The 13,691-nt window shown below is 36.1% G+C and overlaps 1 protein-coding gene across 7 annotated transcripts in view; it reads left to right on the top strand.

Annotated features, from left to right (window-relative positions):
* LRP1B (LDL receptor related protein 1B) overlaps positions 1-13,691 on the top strand; it is a 670,422-nt gene that overhangs the window by 635,153 nt on the left and 21,578 nt on the right. For all 7 annotated transcript variants that reach the window (XM_050339267.1, XM_050339266.1, XM_050339263.1 and 4 more), the window contains 3 exons: positions 7,066-7,227; positions 12,030-12,204; positions 12,809-12,913. In XM_050339267.1, coding sequence (XP_050195224.1) covers positions 7,066-7,227; positions 12,030-12,204; positions 12,809-12,913 — 442 coding nt within the window. The remainder of the gene's footprint in view (positions 1-7,065; positions 7,228-12,029; positions 12,205-12,808; positions 12,914-13,691) is intronic.

The following is a 13,691-nucleotide window of genomic DNA, read 5'->3' as shown; positions in this document are numbered from 1 at the left end:
TCTATTTCTTATCAGACTGTATTTCTTATCTACATCAGGCCATAAATCGTGTGTAACAGAAACAAACTAGCATGCCAGTGAGATGGCCCTTTATCCTGGTTTAATCTAATCCATGGTATACCAAGGCCATTATGTATCTTACAGAGGGAAGCTAAACTGGACTCCCCAAAAGCATTAGAAACTGTAATTAAGTCAAAAAAGCTTAATTCCTCAAGTGTTTTTACAACAACCATTTCCTCTTTCCAGTCAAATACACACACACTGTGTGTGTCCTTCAGTTCTTGTGTTCAGTGAACACACATTTAGCTGCAGGGCCTGCACAGGCCATTTGCAGTTGGACTGAGGGTGTGAAACCCAGACCATAACAACGTTACTTCTCCTTGTCTTGACCTTCAAAGCAGAGCTGATCTGCTCTGTCAGGTTCATATGAGAGTAATCAGTCTATATGTTGCTTCATTCTTGCACGTTGTTCCATGTAGGAATAAACAAAACCGTCCTTCATTACCAGGAATTGCTCAATTTTTTCCCTAATGGTTTTAGAGCTTCAGCATTATAGTGTGTCTAGATCTGAAATATTTTGTCGTACCAGGTTGACCTGTCATCTAGCAAAGGAATAATAGAATCATTAAATTTGGAGAAGACCCCTAAGATCGTGTCCAACCCTTCACCCAGCAGTGCCAGGCCCACAACAAAACCATGTCCCCAAGTGACACATCTGCACGTCTTTTAAGTGCCCATGTTCCAATAAGTACATTGAAAACTGGGTTTGTTAAAGAATTCCCTCACGTTTCTGTGAAGTATAAAATTACTATCTTAAAATAAAGTCAGCTCAATATCATTTTACTTTGATCTGCTGTGCTATTGCTGCCTGTGCATTCCTCCTCCTGTTTTACAGTGCTCACAAACAGTTCCTAAAAAAAGCAGCAGTTATACTTCTGATCCATTGTACAACTGACTCATCAAACTGACCTGCTAAACTCCTGCAATCAAGTTTCATATATTTTCCTAATTTTATATTTTTTTTCATGTTTTTTTATTGTTCAAAACTGTAAAGCCTTTTCCTCTGGAAGCTGCAGAAGCGATAGGTGTGTGAGTGCCAATCCAAACCCATCTGCAAAATATAAATGCCTAGTGATCATTTCAGCTTGGCTGACTCTTTCTAAAATTCTTAGAGGCTTTGATTGCCTTTGTCAATTCTTGCATATTATACAACTCAAACAGCTTTGAGTCGATCTCACAGGTGTCATTTTACACACAGTCCCTTTGGAAAGCTTAGGGACTGCCAGTCATTTCAGCCTCATGAAGAGGTGCTTCTGCAGGGTCCCCACAGCTGGAGGCTTCCCCAGGAGTCAGGGAATTTCCTTTGGATTCTGGCTTAAAAACTGAGGAGGGAAGGACGAACCTCAGAACAAACTTTGCATCATATTCTGATACAAATAAATTCCTGCAACATATAAAATACTCTTCTGGTGAATGGGTGTGTTCTAGTGAATGTGTAAATCCTCCTCTCTTTCACCACCTAATACAGAATAGTAATGTGATAACTAATTAAGTAAATTGCAGAGTATTACTAATTTTTTAAAACATGATTGTGCTAAATCTTTGCTGGATGTGTTAAGTTGTAGAACCTCATTATCTGCACACAAATGTTAATTTGTTAAACAAATCCCACTGGCAGTTGAGGGATTATTCACTGTTGGCTTACTTACTGCTAAGCCTTTTGGCAAATTCCTATGTGAACGTTATATAGCTGGAGATTGGAGCAGCTTTAATTAAAATTTATAAGTTTACGACAGTTGTATTGAACTACAATAATTGAACAAAGAAAATGTCATCAGTTAATTAAAAGTACACATCTGAGACATGTAATTAAAAGTTTGGGCATAATAATGAACACTTTCCAGTAAGCCAAATTAATGGGAATTTGGAAAAAAAAAAATGCAAATCTCACCATAAAAATGCACTTATAGTTTAAAGTAAAAATATTGACAGAACAGTTTAATGAATGTCTCAAACACATTAACTAGGTTAGCTAGTTCACAAAACTAGATAAATCCATTTGTATTATCCTTACAGTACAAAGAGTGTCTAATCATAATTTTTGTATAAAAATGAGTGAAAAAATGTTTCCTCTAAACAGAAATTGACGAAACATTCTCAAAAAATCATTATAGAAAAAGTAGATATGATTTTGTATTCTGTCTTATAAGCAAAACAAGGTGATTTGGTGCACACTGAAAACAGTCAATGAAGAACCTGTTTGCTTTGCTAATGTGACATCAGTCCCAGCCTCCAAGGCTGTTCCCACATCACGTTGTCAGCAGGACAGGGACTGTGGGGAGGGATGAGGTGGCATTTCACTGCATGTTGAGGCTCTCTGCTCTGGCACAGCTCATGCCAGAGTCCCAACAGAACCATCACCACCAGCCTTGGAAAGAGCTTGTTCTTTTCTCCCTTTTTTTTCCCCACAACAGAGAGAGAATGTATATCTGTTGGGATAGATCCCAATCAGCTCACCTACTAATTACATTTAATAATACAGCTTCTCTGCACTGCTATTGTCTCAGTAAAGCTAATTATGGTTCATCAGCCACACAGAAAGGAATTATTCTGATTCCCACAGACTTCTGATAAGGACTCCAAAAGACAAGATATTGCTTATAGAAAGCTCATGTACAGAAAAGCCACCTTGTTTTCTTTAATAGTGACAGCAAGTTAAATATTGAAACTAAATGTGTATATTCACCCATAACAAAGCCACACATTGCATGTAGTGAATTTACCATTGAAAGGAAGAAATAAATAATGTAAATTTTGATGCAGACATTAGACTGGATGATCTCATTTTTCGAAAGTTGCAGAAAGCTACAAAAATAGTGCTATTGATCTAGTTTTTAATTATTTTTTTAATTGAAAGCACCTTATATGATTATAAAAAATACATAATGTTTATATATTGTTTAGGCAATAACACAAATGAAAGTTCATCTCCTTAGAGTTAATCCTTGCAAAATAAATGTAAATATGACTTCAAGATATCTAAGTGGATTCCCAAAAGAAATCACCTAGATACTGTAGAAACAGTGAACCAAGATATTTATTGGCAATTTTTGAAATTATTTAAAAAGTTATTATATAGACAATTTTTCTTATATAGCAAACTAAACTGACAAACCAAGAGTAGCTACAGAATCTGTAATTAAAACCTAATTGAACACTGTATGATTTAGATCCCTGGTTTGGTTTTTTTGTTTGGTTGATTTTGGTGGTTTCTTGTTTGGGGTTTTTTTAGTGATTTTATTTTTGTAAGAAAGGGGGAAACTGCGTTTCATTTTCATGTAAAAGATTTTGCATATAATTTCATGTCCTACTGCCAAAAATAACTTCATATGTCTTAGGGTTGCCATAACATATTCTCCTTTAATCCACTGAATTCTCTTCTGAATTTGAAGCAGTTTAGCATTCCATAAACCACTTTCCATGTTATTATTTTTTCTATATTCTAATGTGTTGTGAACACTTCTGTGGTGGTGAGGGTCAAGAACTGAGAGGGAGTTTTAATTCTGTGTCTGTAGAGCTCCAATCCTGAGAGTTCATGACCAGTGAAGATGCTGAAGCTCTCTGTGCACGAGCTCATCTTGGAATTGTGTTGCTGGGGGGGGACATGTGGGACATCTTGGTTGACACAACTGTTTCTTTGGAAACGTAAATCTATACTCTGATTCTACAATACAAAACCTGATGGCGTTGTTTGTCATTGTTCAGTACTGCAGTTTTGTTGAACTTTTCCTGGAACTATTTTGTATCAGAAATAATTTATGAGAATAAGGCAGATGAAAATGTCAGTATTAGAATTATTTTAGATGTCAACAGTCTGTGTATAAATAGGCAATGAACTATTAACATTACTGAAAGTCATGTTAAATTGAGTGACAAAAAGGGGGTTTAGGCTATACTGTATTAAATTTTCATATAACTGTCAGTAGTTTGGCGTATTTATAAGCCTACATTAGCAAAGAATAGAATAATCTTTTCCACAAACTAGAAAAATATCATTGTCCCATTATTTTAACAAATAGAGGAGTATTAATAATAAAAACTAGTTTCAGACCTCCAGATCTATGATCTATTACTATTTTATCTTTTTTTATTGAAACAATGATTCAGATGAAGGATTATGTGAAATGCCCTGGCTTAGGGGCAGAAATTTAAATACAAGTGTGTACATGGGAAAAACAAGAAGAATCTGTGCTAACATCTGAGCTCAACATCTTTGATTTAATGTTTAGATCACAGGGGACAGATATGAATAACCAGGCTGATGCATATTAAACTTGTTGGAGCTATTTTTAGGTCAATGGTTTTGTTCCTGCTGTACTCATTAGAGGAAGAGAGTAACTGATCTCGTGGCCTTTAAGATGATTTGCAAAACACTTTAAATTAGCATAGCTTAAAATAGAAAATGTAGAAAAGAATTACGTGAAGTGTGTCATCTAAGAAGGGTAAGAAGTAAGTGAAGGAAAAGGAATAAATAAATTATTCTGCATGAATCAGAGAGAGTAGACAAAATGAGGGTGCTTCACTTGCATTGAAAAATTCTCTAATGAATATGATATTAAATGATTGCATAGTATTAAAACAAAGGCAGACCAGAGGAAAGTTTGAACTGTGGTGTTTGTGGAATATTCAGTTTAATCTTAATTACTTCAAAGGCCCAGACAACTAAATGGAGAAGAAAGAACAACAAGCTTCTTGTTGCAGGGTTTTGGATGCAGCTCTGGTGAACAGCCTCAGGAGGCAAATGGGAAAGTATTTGTGGATACCTACAGGAGACATCATGTTAAACTGAGGATATGATTAATGAGACAAAAAAATAAGGGACCTATTCATAATGAAGCATTTTTTAAAATCAGGCAGCAGTAAGGAGTTTCTATTAGATCAACATGAAAATCAGAGAGAATTATTATGGAAAAGTAACCCTTAACATTATTTCATTTGACTACTTTGGATTTTGGCTCTTCTATGCTTTTTAAACCAAGTCAGGCCCAAGCCAAGCAGATCTTCTCTTTTGTGCTCACCAACACACCCGTCCATGAAGTAGAATTTTGTATATGTAAGAAGCTCATTCCTGCCTTATGGCTTGGCATGGTTTACATTTTTCAAATGTAAATCCAAGGATAACTGGGGTGTCTCATTCCCTGAATTTCTCTGATCTCTTTTTGATTCTACAGTCACATCATTATTCTAATTGGATTGTCAATAATAAAATTGGATAGGTTATTTTTCCTGTTTATGCCTGAAATTCCAGTCCAAAGAGATTCTGCCTCACACACGCAGTACATTATGTAGTTACCTTGATAATAATGGAATCATAAAATGGTTTGGGTTGGAAGGGACCGTAAAGATCAGCTCATTCCAACCTCCTGCTGTGTGCAGGGACACCTTCCCCTAGACCAGATTGTCAAAGCTCCATCCAACCAGGTCTTGATGACTGCCAGGGGTGGGGAATCCACGGATCCACAACTTCTGCTGGCATCTCTGCACCCTCACAGTGAAGAATGTTTTTCAAATATCTGCTGTAATCCCACTCCCAGTTTGAATCCTTTCCCCCATTGCCCTGTCACTACGTTCTGTTGTAGATCATCTGATTGACTGATTGACTTTAGCCCTTCATCCTATTCTGTCACTGGCAAAGACTAAACATCAAAGAATTGTGTATTATTTCTACAACAGCCACTTCCGCTTTCCAAATTTGCTATAGCCAATTATATGGTATTGCTGTTCCCATTCAAGACTCAAGTTTGGTTCTCCATCTTAATTCTTAGACTTTTGCCACTTATGTAAAGCTGCCATTTCATTTCAGAAGTGTCCTCAGATCACGATTAGGCTTCGTCTCTTTCCATCCTGGGAAACCAGGAAAAATAAAAGTGTTACACTTGGTCTGTTCTCCCTAAATTTAAGACAACCCTTGAGGCTCAATGAAAGCAAAGAGAAGGAGGGTGGGGGGAAAATAATGTCTCGTAAGAGATAATCAAGAATGAGAATAGATTATTAGGATTTGAGAAGGGTTAGTTGGACATATCAGGTCATTTACTTGAAGAGGAGATTATAATTCAGATATGAAAGCAAAGTCAGGAGATGGAAAAACATTAATAGGATCTAGAAGTTTGTTTTTAAAGAAGATAAGCCTTAAGAAAATAAGTCAGGGAAAAGTGGAAGGGTTTAATAAAACAGTGGAATTGTAACAAAGCTATAAATCCTTTAGACATGAGATTTCGATAAGGAAAAAATATGGGAAAATTACAATAGGGAGTAATCACAGGAGGAAAATGGATTGTGTTTTAAAACACTTTTTTAAAACCTTTGGAAAAGAATCTGTAGACTCGGAGTTCATTGTGTGCAAGCGTTCATCCCAAAGTGTTCGCTGCTTTTCAGACATTGAATATTGATGTTACAGGCATCTTTGGTCTTATGCCAGACAGCAACTTTTATGTAACAGTATTCATTATCTGAGAGGGGTGGGATAACAAAACAGGCACACATACTTGTGTTCTAGTAAAAATTGTAGCTGTTAGTGCATTAGTAAATATTTGTATATTCATATGTTTATGTAAAGGTTTGTAGATTTGAGAACAATGGAGTACATTCTAAAGAGACACCAATGTTGCTTTATACAAACATTTATCCTCTGCAGCTGGAGGAACCCAGCATGGCAGGATCATTTGGAGAGTTTATTCATATCTTAAATTCATACTAAAAACTGTCTTTTAAAATTCCTTCAATTCTTTTAAAATAACTTATTTCTTTGGATAAAACAGTCCATGATGGTACATGCACAAGTGTAAAAATGCAGGTTTCGAGGTGCCCATATCTGGCTTCATTTTTTTACAGGTTCTACATTCAAACAGTGCTTGTAAAGCCGCGTTCCTTTAGTGTCTAGAGAAACGTAGTCGGGCTCGAACTTTAAAACTTGCTACTTCATGATAAATCTATCTTTAAAGTGCCGAATACTGTCTTAATTTTTATTTATTTTTATCATAAAATAGTTTGCTTTGTTTCGAATAGGTCGGCCGACCTGCAACTGCGCGCTGGGCTTTACGGGGCCAAACTGCAACCAGACGGTCTGTGAGCGCTTCTGCCAAAACGGGGGAACCTGCAGTGTCACCACTGGGAACCAGCCCTTCTGCACCTGCCTGCCTGAGTACACAGGAGACAGGTGTCAGTACTGTAAGTAATCTCCACAGATTTTCAATCCTGATTCATAATAAAAGCTCAACAGGATGGAAGTTTAAAACCCGCTTGGGTGATTGTTTTTGGTTTTTACTGCCTTGGTAAATTCAACGCCAAGTTATTCGTGCTGCTGAGGGAATGGAATCTGATGTATTCAGGTGATCTTGGAGCATATTTCTGAAACATCCTTCTACACGTCCAGGTGAAGAAAGAGCTTTATTAGGAATGATTAGTTAGGACAAGAGGGCACGGTCTTAAGCTGCACCAGGGGAGGTTTAGGTTAGAGATTAGGAAGAAGTTCTTTACAGAGAGAGCCATCAGACATTGCAATGGGCAGCCCAGGCAGGTGATGGAGTCACTGGAGGTGACTGCTCTAATTACCTCATCCCTGGAGGTATTTCAGAAGAGACGGGATGTAGCACTTAGTGCCACAGTCTAGTAGACAAGGTGGTGTTAGGTCAAAGGTTGGACGTGATGATCTCAGAGGCCTTTTCCAACCTCATTGATTCTGTGATTTATTTATTATTTTCGTGAATGAATCTGTAGAGTGAAGCTGTAAAAGACAGGTGACTTGGCCAGTAGACATGAGACAATTGTGTTAAAATTTTATAGTCTGACTTCTCATATTTGTTTTCTTATGCTGATGCAATACCTAAACATAATGTTGACATAGTTGGTTAAACTATGTAAACTAAAGTTTCTGGTGTCCCTTATGTTTGCAGATCAATACACATTTCTCAAACTGCTCCTTTACCTTTGTTTTTTATTTCTAACCTCAGTAAGTAGTGTATTGACAACAGCTTTAAGCTTCACCCTGCAATATTCCTTCATCTTACTCAGCCTAAGATCACTTAGAGTGTGGTTTCTGCCCCATCCTGGTATTGAAATTCTAAAGGATTTCTAAGGATTGCTCTTGTTTAATTCTCAGGTCTTAGATTTTACCCTTTGCATCAAAGTTCTCCCTAGTTTTGCATTCCACTGAACCATCAGTCTCTTCTCATTGAGTTATTGTTTTCTAAAGTTTTCCATGCCTTTAGAAAGGCTCTTCTCACTTTCTACATATTTCTTTAATTTTTTCACTTCTTTTACAGGGGAGAGGGGAGAGAAGATTATCAGTCAATAGGAATTCTGCTCTTTCTCCATTTGTATTTCTTTTCTCCCTGTGCTTTCTCTTTCTTTCACCTTTATTTCTTTTCAGTAACTCAAGACATTTGAGCATAATATTGAATTTCTTTTTTTGGTCACTCATTTAAAAATTACAGTTTGTCTTCCCCATGTCTCTTCAACATGATGACTCACAAGTAACCCTAAGCTGCTAAAACCAGATTATTTTTCTGAGATCAGAATGATGTTTTATTAGTCATCTGCTGTTTTTTCTACTCCTGCTTTGCTTTGCCTGTAGCATTCTAAAGAGAGGACTGTCATAGTCTTATTAGACTGTCATAGTGCTTGTCATAGAACATTAAATGTGAAAGCCATCATCTCTTTTCTACATTCAGTGAATTTGCTGAAGAAGGCTAGATTTAAACAAAAGGGAAAGAAAATTAGCTATTTACAAAGGCCTGGTTTAGAATTATCTACAATATACAAGAAGTATTTAGTTTTAGAGAAAGGTCTGTCAAACAAGGAAAGTGTTAGTTTGTGTCTTAAATAGGATTTGTACTGAAGTAAACTGAATGTATTTCCAGTTGGGGGACTGTGAAATAAATTGAAACCTTTGAATGGAAAACCAGCAGTAATTGTGATTCTCTACCCCTTGGTATTAAACAAACTGCATGAATCCACAAATAACTATCTGCAAACACAATTGGGTGTTTGAAAATAGTATAGTACATAAATCATGCACAGACAGACACACAGATTAAGAAAAAATATTTACTTGAGGCTTACCCAAAACCAAACAAATTGTTTCTAGTTGAATGCTTCTGCAAACATTTTTTTTTTTTTTAAGAATTGATTTAAATGTAAATTTATGGGTACTTTTTAAACAGTGCTTATTATCAGATTTGAATTGTCTGATGACACTTTGGGAAACTAACACAATAAAAAGACTCAAATGCTTTATAAAAAAACAAAATAGAATTAAGCTTTTGTTTATTTAAAACTTAATACTTTTAGGGAAAAAAGTATTTTAGAGCATTTTTTGCTGATTTACAGTTAATAGTGTGTATATAAAGTCACATCTTATTTTTTTACTTTATTCATGCATATGCATGATTTTTTGTTTTATTAATCACATTCACTTTGTATGCATGTTGGAATACATTAATGTAGCATTATTGCAAAGATTGGTTGCCTCCAAGATATCTTTTTCAGTCTTTCTTTGCTGTGATTGAAACTAGTTCACATGCAAAAGATGATACATGAATGTGCATAGGTATTTTACTCCTGCTCCCAAGCTGAAAATATTATTAGTATTTTTTATGACAGAGAGAAGACATTTGCTTACAGTATTACCAGCCTGCAAAGACCTTATTTTCCTCATACTTATGGTCTCCAATTACCCAGTGCAGAGTTTTGCCTTTGATTAGTTCACATAAGGGCTAATAAGCAAAATGTGTGCTCCGTGTCAAGACACTGGCACTGCTGAAATAAATTTAAGTGAATGAATTTACATAGAATTCTACTAACACTGTGTGTGTTATTAAATACACATGAGTTTGATGTATTTGAATATAACTCCCTATTTCAAATTCCAGGAATAAGACATACAGAGTAGTTAAAGTTCATTTTTTGTATCATTTAAGGCCCAAACGACCTAAACAATAGAAAACGTTTTCATGCAGTTACAATCATTCAAAGTGGATATAGTGATCTTACAAGCTGTGACTTGCCCTGAAATTGAAATTCCTTTCTTTAGGAAAAAAAGGAAAAAATCTGTGTCATTTCAGCCCAAATACAGAATAAACATTTTAGATACACCAGAAGATTTAAGGTGTTTGTGACTGTAATCAATACTAAACCTAATAATTGTTTTAAAGTATGAACTTCCTATTTGTAGGTTTTAGGTTGGGTTTTGTTTTGGTTTGATTTGGGTTTTTTGTCCTAATGTACATGCAAACACTTCCCCCTCGCACTGCTCTTTCATAAATTGACTCTCAATATTAGCTTTCAAACTACAGTAGTTTTTGTTCCAAAAACAGCACCCCTGCTGTAAATTGCCATTCTATAGCTTGAATCGGGGAACAACAAACAACGAACAACTTCATTTAGTGTCTTTTAAGCCTCTCTGGTTGCTGAGTAGTGATTCCTTAAGCACGTGGACCTACAGCCTGTGCAGATAGGTGGAACTGTACGTTGAATAACCAAAGAGAAGTAACTCCTCCAACAATCACACTCAGTCCTATAGCAGGACTCTTCTAGCAGAACATACTCCTTGGAGAGGGGTTAAAACTGAGCACAGAGCAGCATGATCAAAATGTGATTCTGACTTTATGAGATACCCTCACAAATGATGCCCAAAGAAGCCGTGGCTGCCCCATCCCTGGGAAGTGTTCAGGGCCAGGTTTAGTGGGGATTTGAGCAGCCTGGTGTAGTGTGAAGGTGTCTCTGCCCATGGCAGGAGGGTTGGAGCTGGATAATCTCTAAGGTCTCTTCCAACCTAAACCATTCTGTGATTCTATGATCATCCATCCTGAATATATGCACTAAAATGTACATAGAGCTTGAATTCAAAGGGCTTGAATTTTTTTGGTTTTGTGGGAAAGGTCATATTTTATTAATGTGGACCAGCTTAACTCTAAGGTAACACAGATGCTTAGTTCAGAGTTGATAAATCTTAAATATCAGTTTCTTGATTTGTCCATCACTAACACTACCGAAAGCTCAACACAATGCGTTAACTATGCAGAACTGGAAAAAGTATTGGAAACAGAGAAACAGAGACTTTGAGTGATTTGGGCACCACTAAGGAACTTAAATGATGACTTAAAAAAACAAAAAAAAAACAAAACAGCCCCCTATACACAAAAGAAAAACAAATAAACAAACAAGACCAACTAAACAACCAACCAAAACAATAAAAAAACCCTACAAAATAATAATAATAAAAATGTCACTACCACACAAATAAAAATGAACCAAAATGTAAAGATACCACTGTTTTGTATCTCTGGAAGTTTCTTCAGTTAGGCAATTTGTTTTTGTAGAGGTATGGGAAATAAGACTGTTACTGGTGCTTCTGAAGAGTTAGAGAATTTACTATTTGAAATCTAAGTCCTGCTGGCATTTAAGCAGTTAAATAATATAATGGGGTCTTGCACAGTCTATAAAGATAAGCAAGTATGTGGCATTTTGTGGAACTTATGGATTATGTCCTTATATATAATTATTAGAACTTCATGAAATTTTAATATGTGGTAAATGAAAATAAAACTTAATTATTTCAAAATACTGTTTCAATTTCAGTTTAGCATAATGCTGTTAAACGGTAATGTGAATGTATCAGAAGATTTTTATTCAGTCGCCATCCCATTAAGTACATTAACATTGCTCTCCTTTTCTCATCAGTAGTCTTTATATTATGTGGGATGATGCCATAAATGGTTACACAACTAGAAGGGGGAAAAAAAATCTCTTATGAATTTATCTTTCTATTTCATTTCCCAGGATTAGATCATTAATATATAATATGTCTGTTTATGGGGTATTCTTGATTCCTGTAATTGCCAGTGAGTCACCAGCTTCAGTTGTCATTTTGTTTTTGTTATAGTAACTTTTAAAGCATAAAAGTAGTGCATTATTTTTTTCTGTAATAGTCCTTAATATCTTTCAGTAATTAGCTTTCCGGTTACTTGCAGATATTTGCCACCACTACTGTGTGAATTCCGAATCCTGTACTATCTCTGACGATGGAAGTGTAGAATGTGTCTGTCCAGTACGGTTTGAAGGTCCAAAATGTGAAGTGGACAAGTGCATCAGGTGCCACGGGGGACACTGCATAATAAACAAGGACAGCAATGACATAGTATGCAAGTAAGTGTGTGTTTGGGAGTGACTGTGTTTAAAATCATATATTTAACTGCAATTATGATGAATTATGCTTTAAATCTCTTACACAGTCCCTGATCTGGTCACAAGAGATCAGTTCCTTTGTGTGGTTCCTGCTCATACAAAACCCACTCGCTCCTGCCTTTTTCAACCATCTTTTGGAGCACTCTTCACTAGGGGCAGCATAAGGCCAGGAGACTAAGTGGGTTTTCACTTGAAAATAAAAAAAAATTAATCAAGTTAACAATTGAGTTTTACCATACTGTTGAAAGCTGATCATTCTGCATTATCTGTGATACACTGCATACTATTGGAGGTACATGTAGTCACACATGCTGCTCTATTCCTGAGGGATTATTTTGTATAATGATAGCTTATTTTCATAAAAGGAAAGATTAAAGATATTTTGTGCTATAAACTCTAAGCCTGTGCTAGCTTTTCAAAGTGGGAACCAAGAATTCTTGCAATCAGTAGATCTTATACGTATCACATAATCAGTACTTTAACAGGTAGATAATTTTAAGGGAGGTCACAGATTTACTAAACACTGATTGCTTTTTTGTGTTTATTTTTTTTTTAACCATGCTAGTTGCACCAATGGAAAGATTTCCTCTACCTGCCAGCTGTGTGATGGCTACTGCTACAATGGGGGCACATGTCAGCTGGACCCAGAGACAAACATACCTGTCTGTCTGTGAGTATCCTGCTTTGTGTGGATAAATAAGAACACCTCTCTGCCAACAAATAACAAAGTTATTGTACATGTCTCTGTATTTTTGGTCTCTCTAGGATGTGTAATGTGCTGGTAGCAGTTGTAACTCACAGTACAGTTTTCTAGCTTTTTTTGTAACCTGATGCTTTGCCTACCTTTTTGCAAAATGTGTATTGAAAGATATAACTAAGGAATATATTGTAAATGCATATGAGATACAAAAGACATGTCTTTTGAGACTTCTAATAATTTCAGGTCAGATCTAAAGCCTGTTTAGGCATTTGTTGCAGAATGGAGTTTGGAAGCATAGGATGGTTGCTTCTCAAAGGTGAATTAACTCTTTTCTCCTCTAAAGATGGTCAGATCTGGGGGTAAAACACTCCTCCTGATGGTTGGAGAGTAAAAAAATAAATGTCAGTGTTAATTTCCCTTATGGGTCTGAGGAAATGCTCATGTATCTGATTTGTGCCCTAACCCTCACCCTGCCCACAGTAGTGTGGCAGTTCTGAGGTGAGGTGGTGCTCTCCCTCCTGCACCGTGGTTGAGAGAATAATTCAGGATGCTTTTCTTAGGCCCAGATATAAAATACCAAAGAAAATGGGATTCTGTACTCTAGATGGTGAAGTACTGTTATAAGAGGTAGAAAAGCCTACATTCAAGTCCTTTCTTGAGAGCTATGGTGTATCTTCTTTTTCAGCTGCTCAATATAAAAATACTGAAGTAGTCACTGTAGCAAGAAATTAATTTCTTTCCTGCTCTC

This window comes from Myiozetetes cayanensis, unplaced genomic scaffold (assembly GCF_022539395.1).
Source record: "Myiozetetes cayanensis isolate MyiCay16 unplaced genomic scaffold, myiCay2020 scf9, whole genome shotgun sequence".
Taxonomy (NCBI): domain Eukaryota; kingdom Metazoa; phylum Chordata; class Aves; order Passeriformes; family Tyrannidae; genus Myiozetetes; species Myiozetetes cayanensis.
This window is presented reverse-complemented; position numbering and strand designations above follow the sequence as displayed.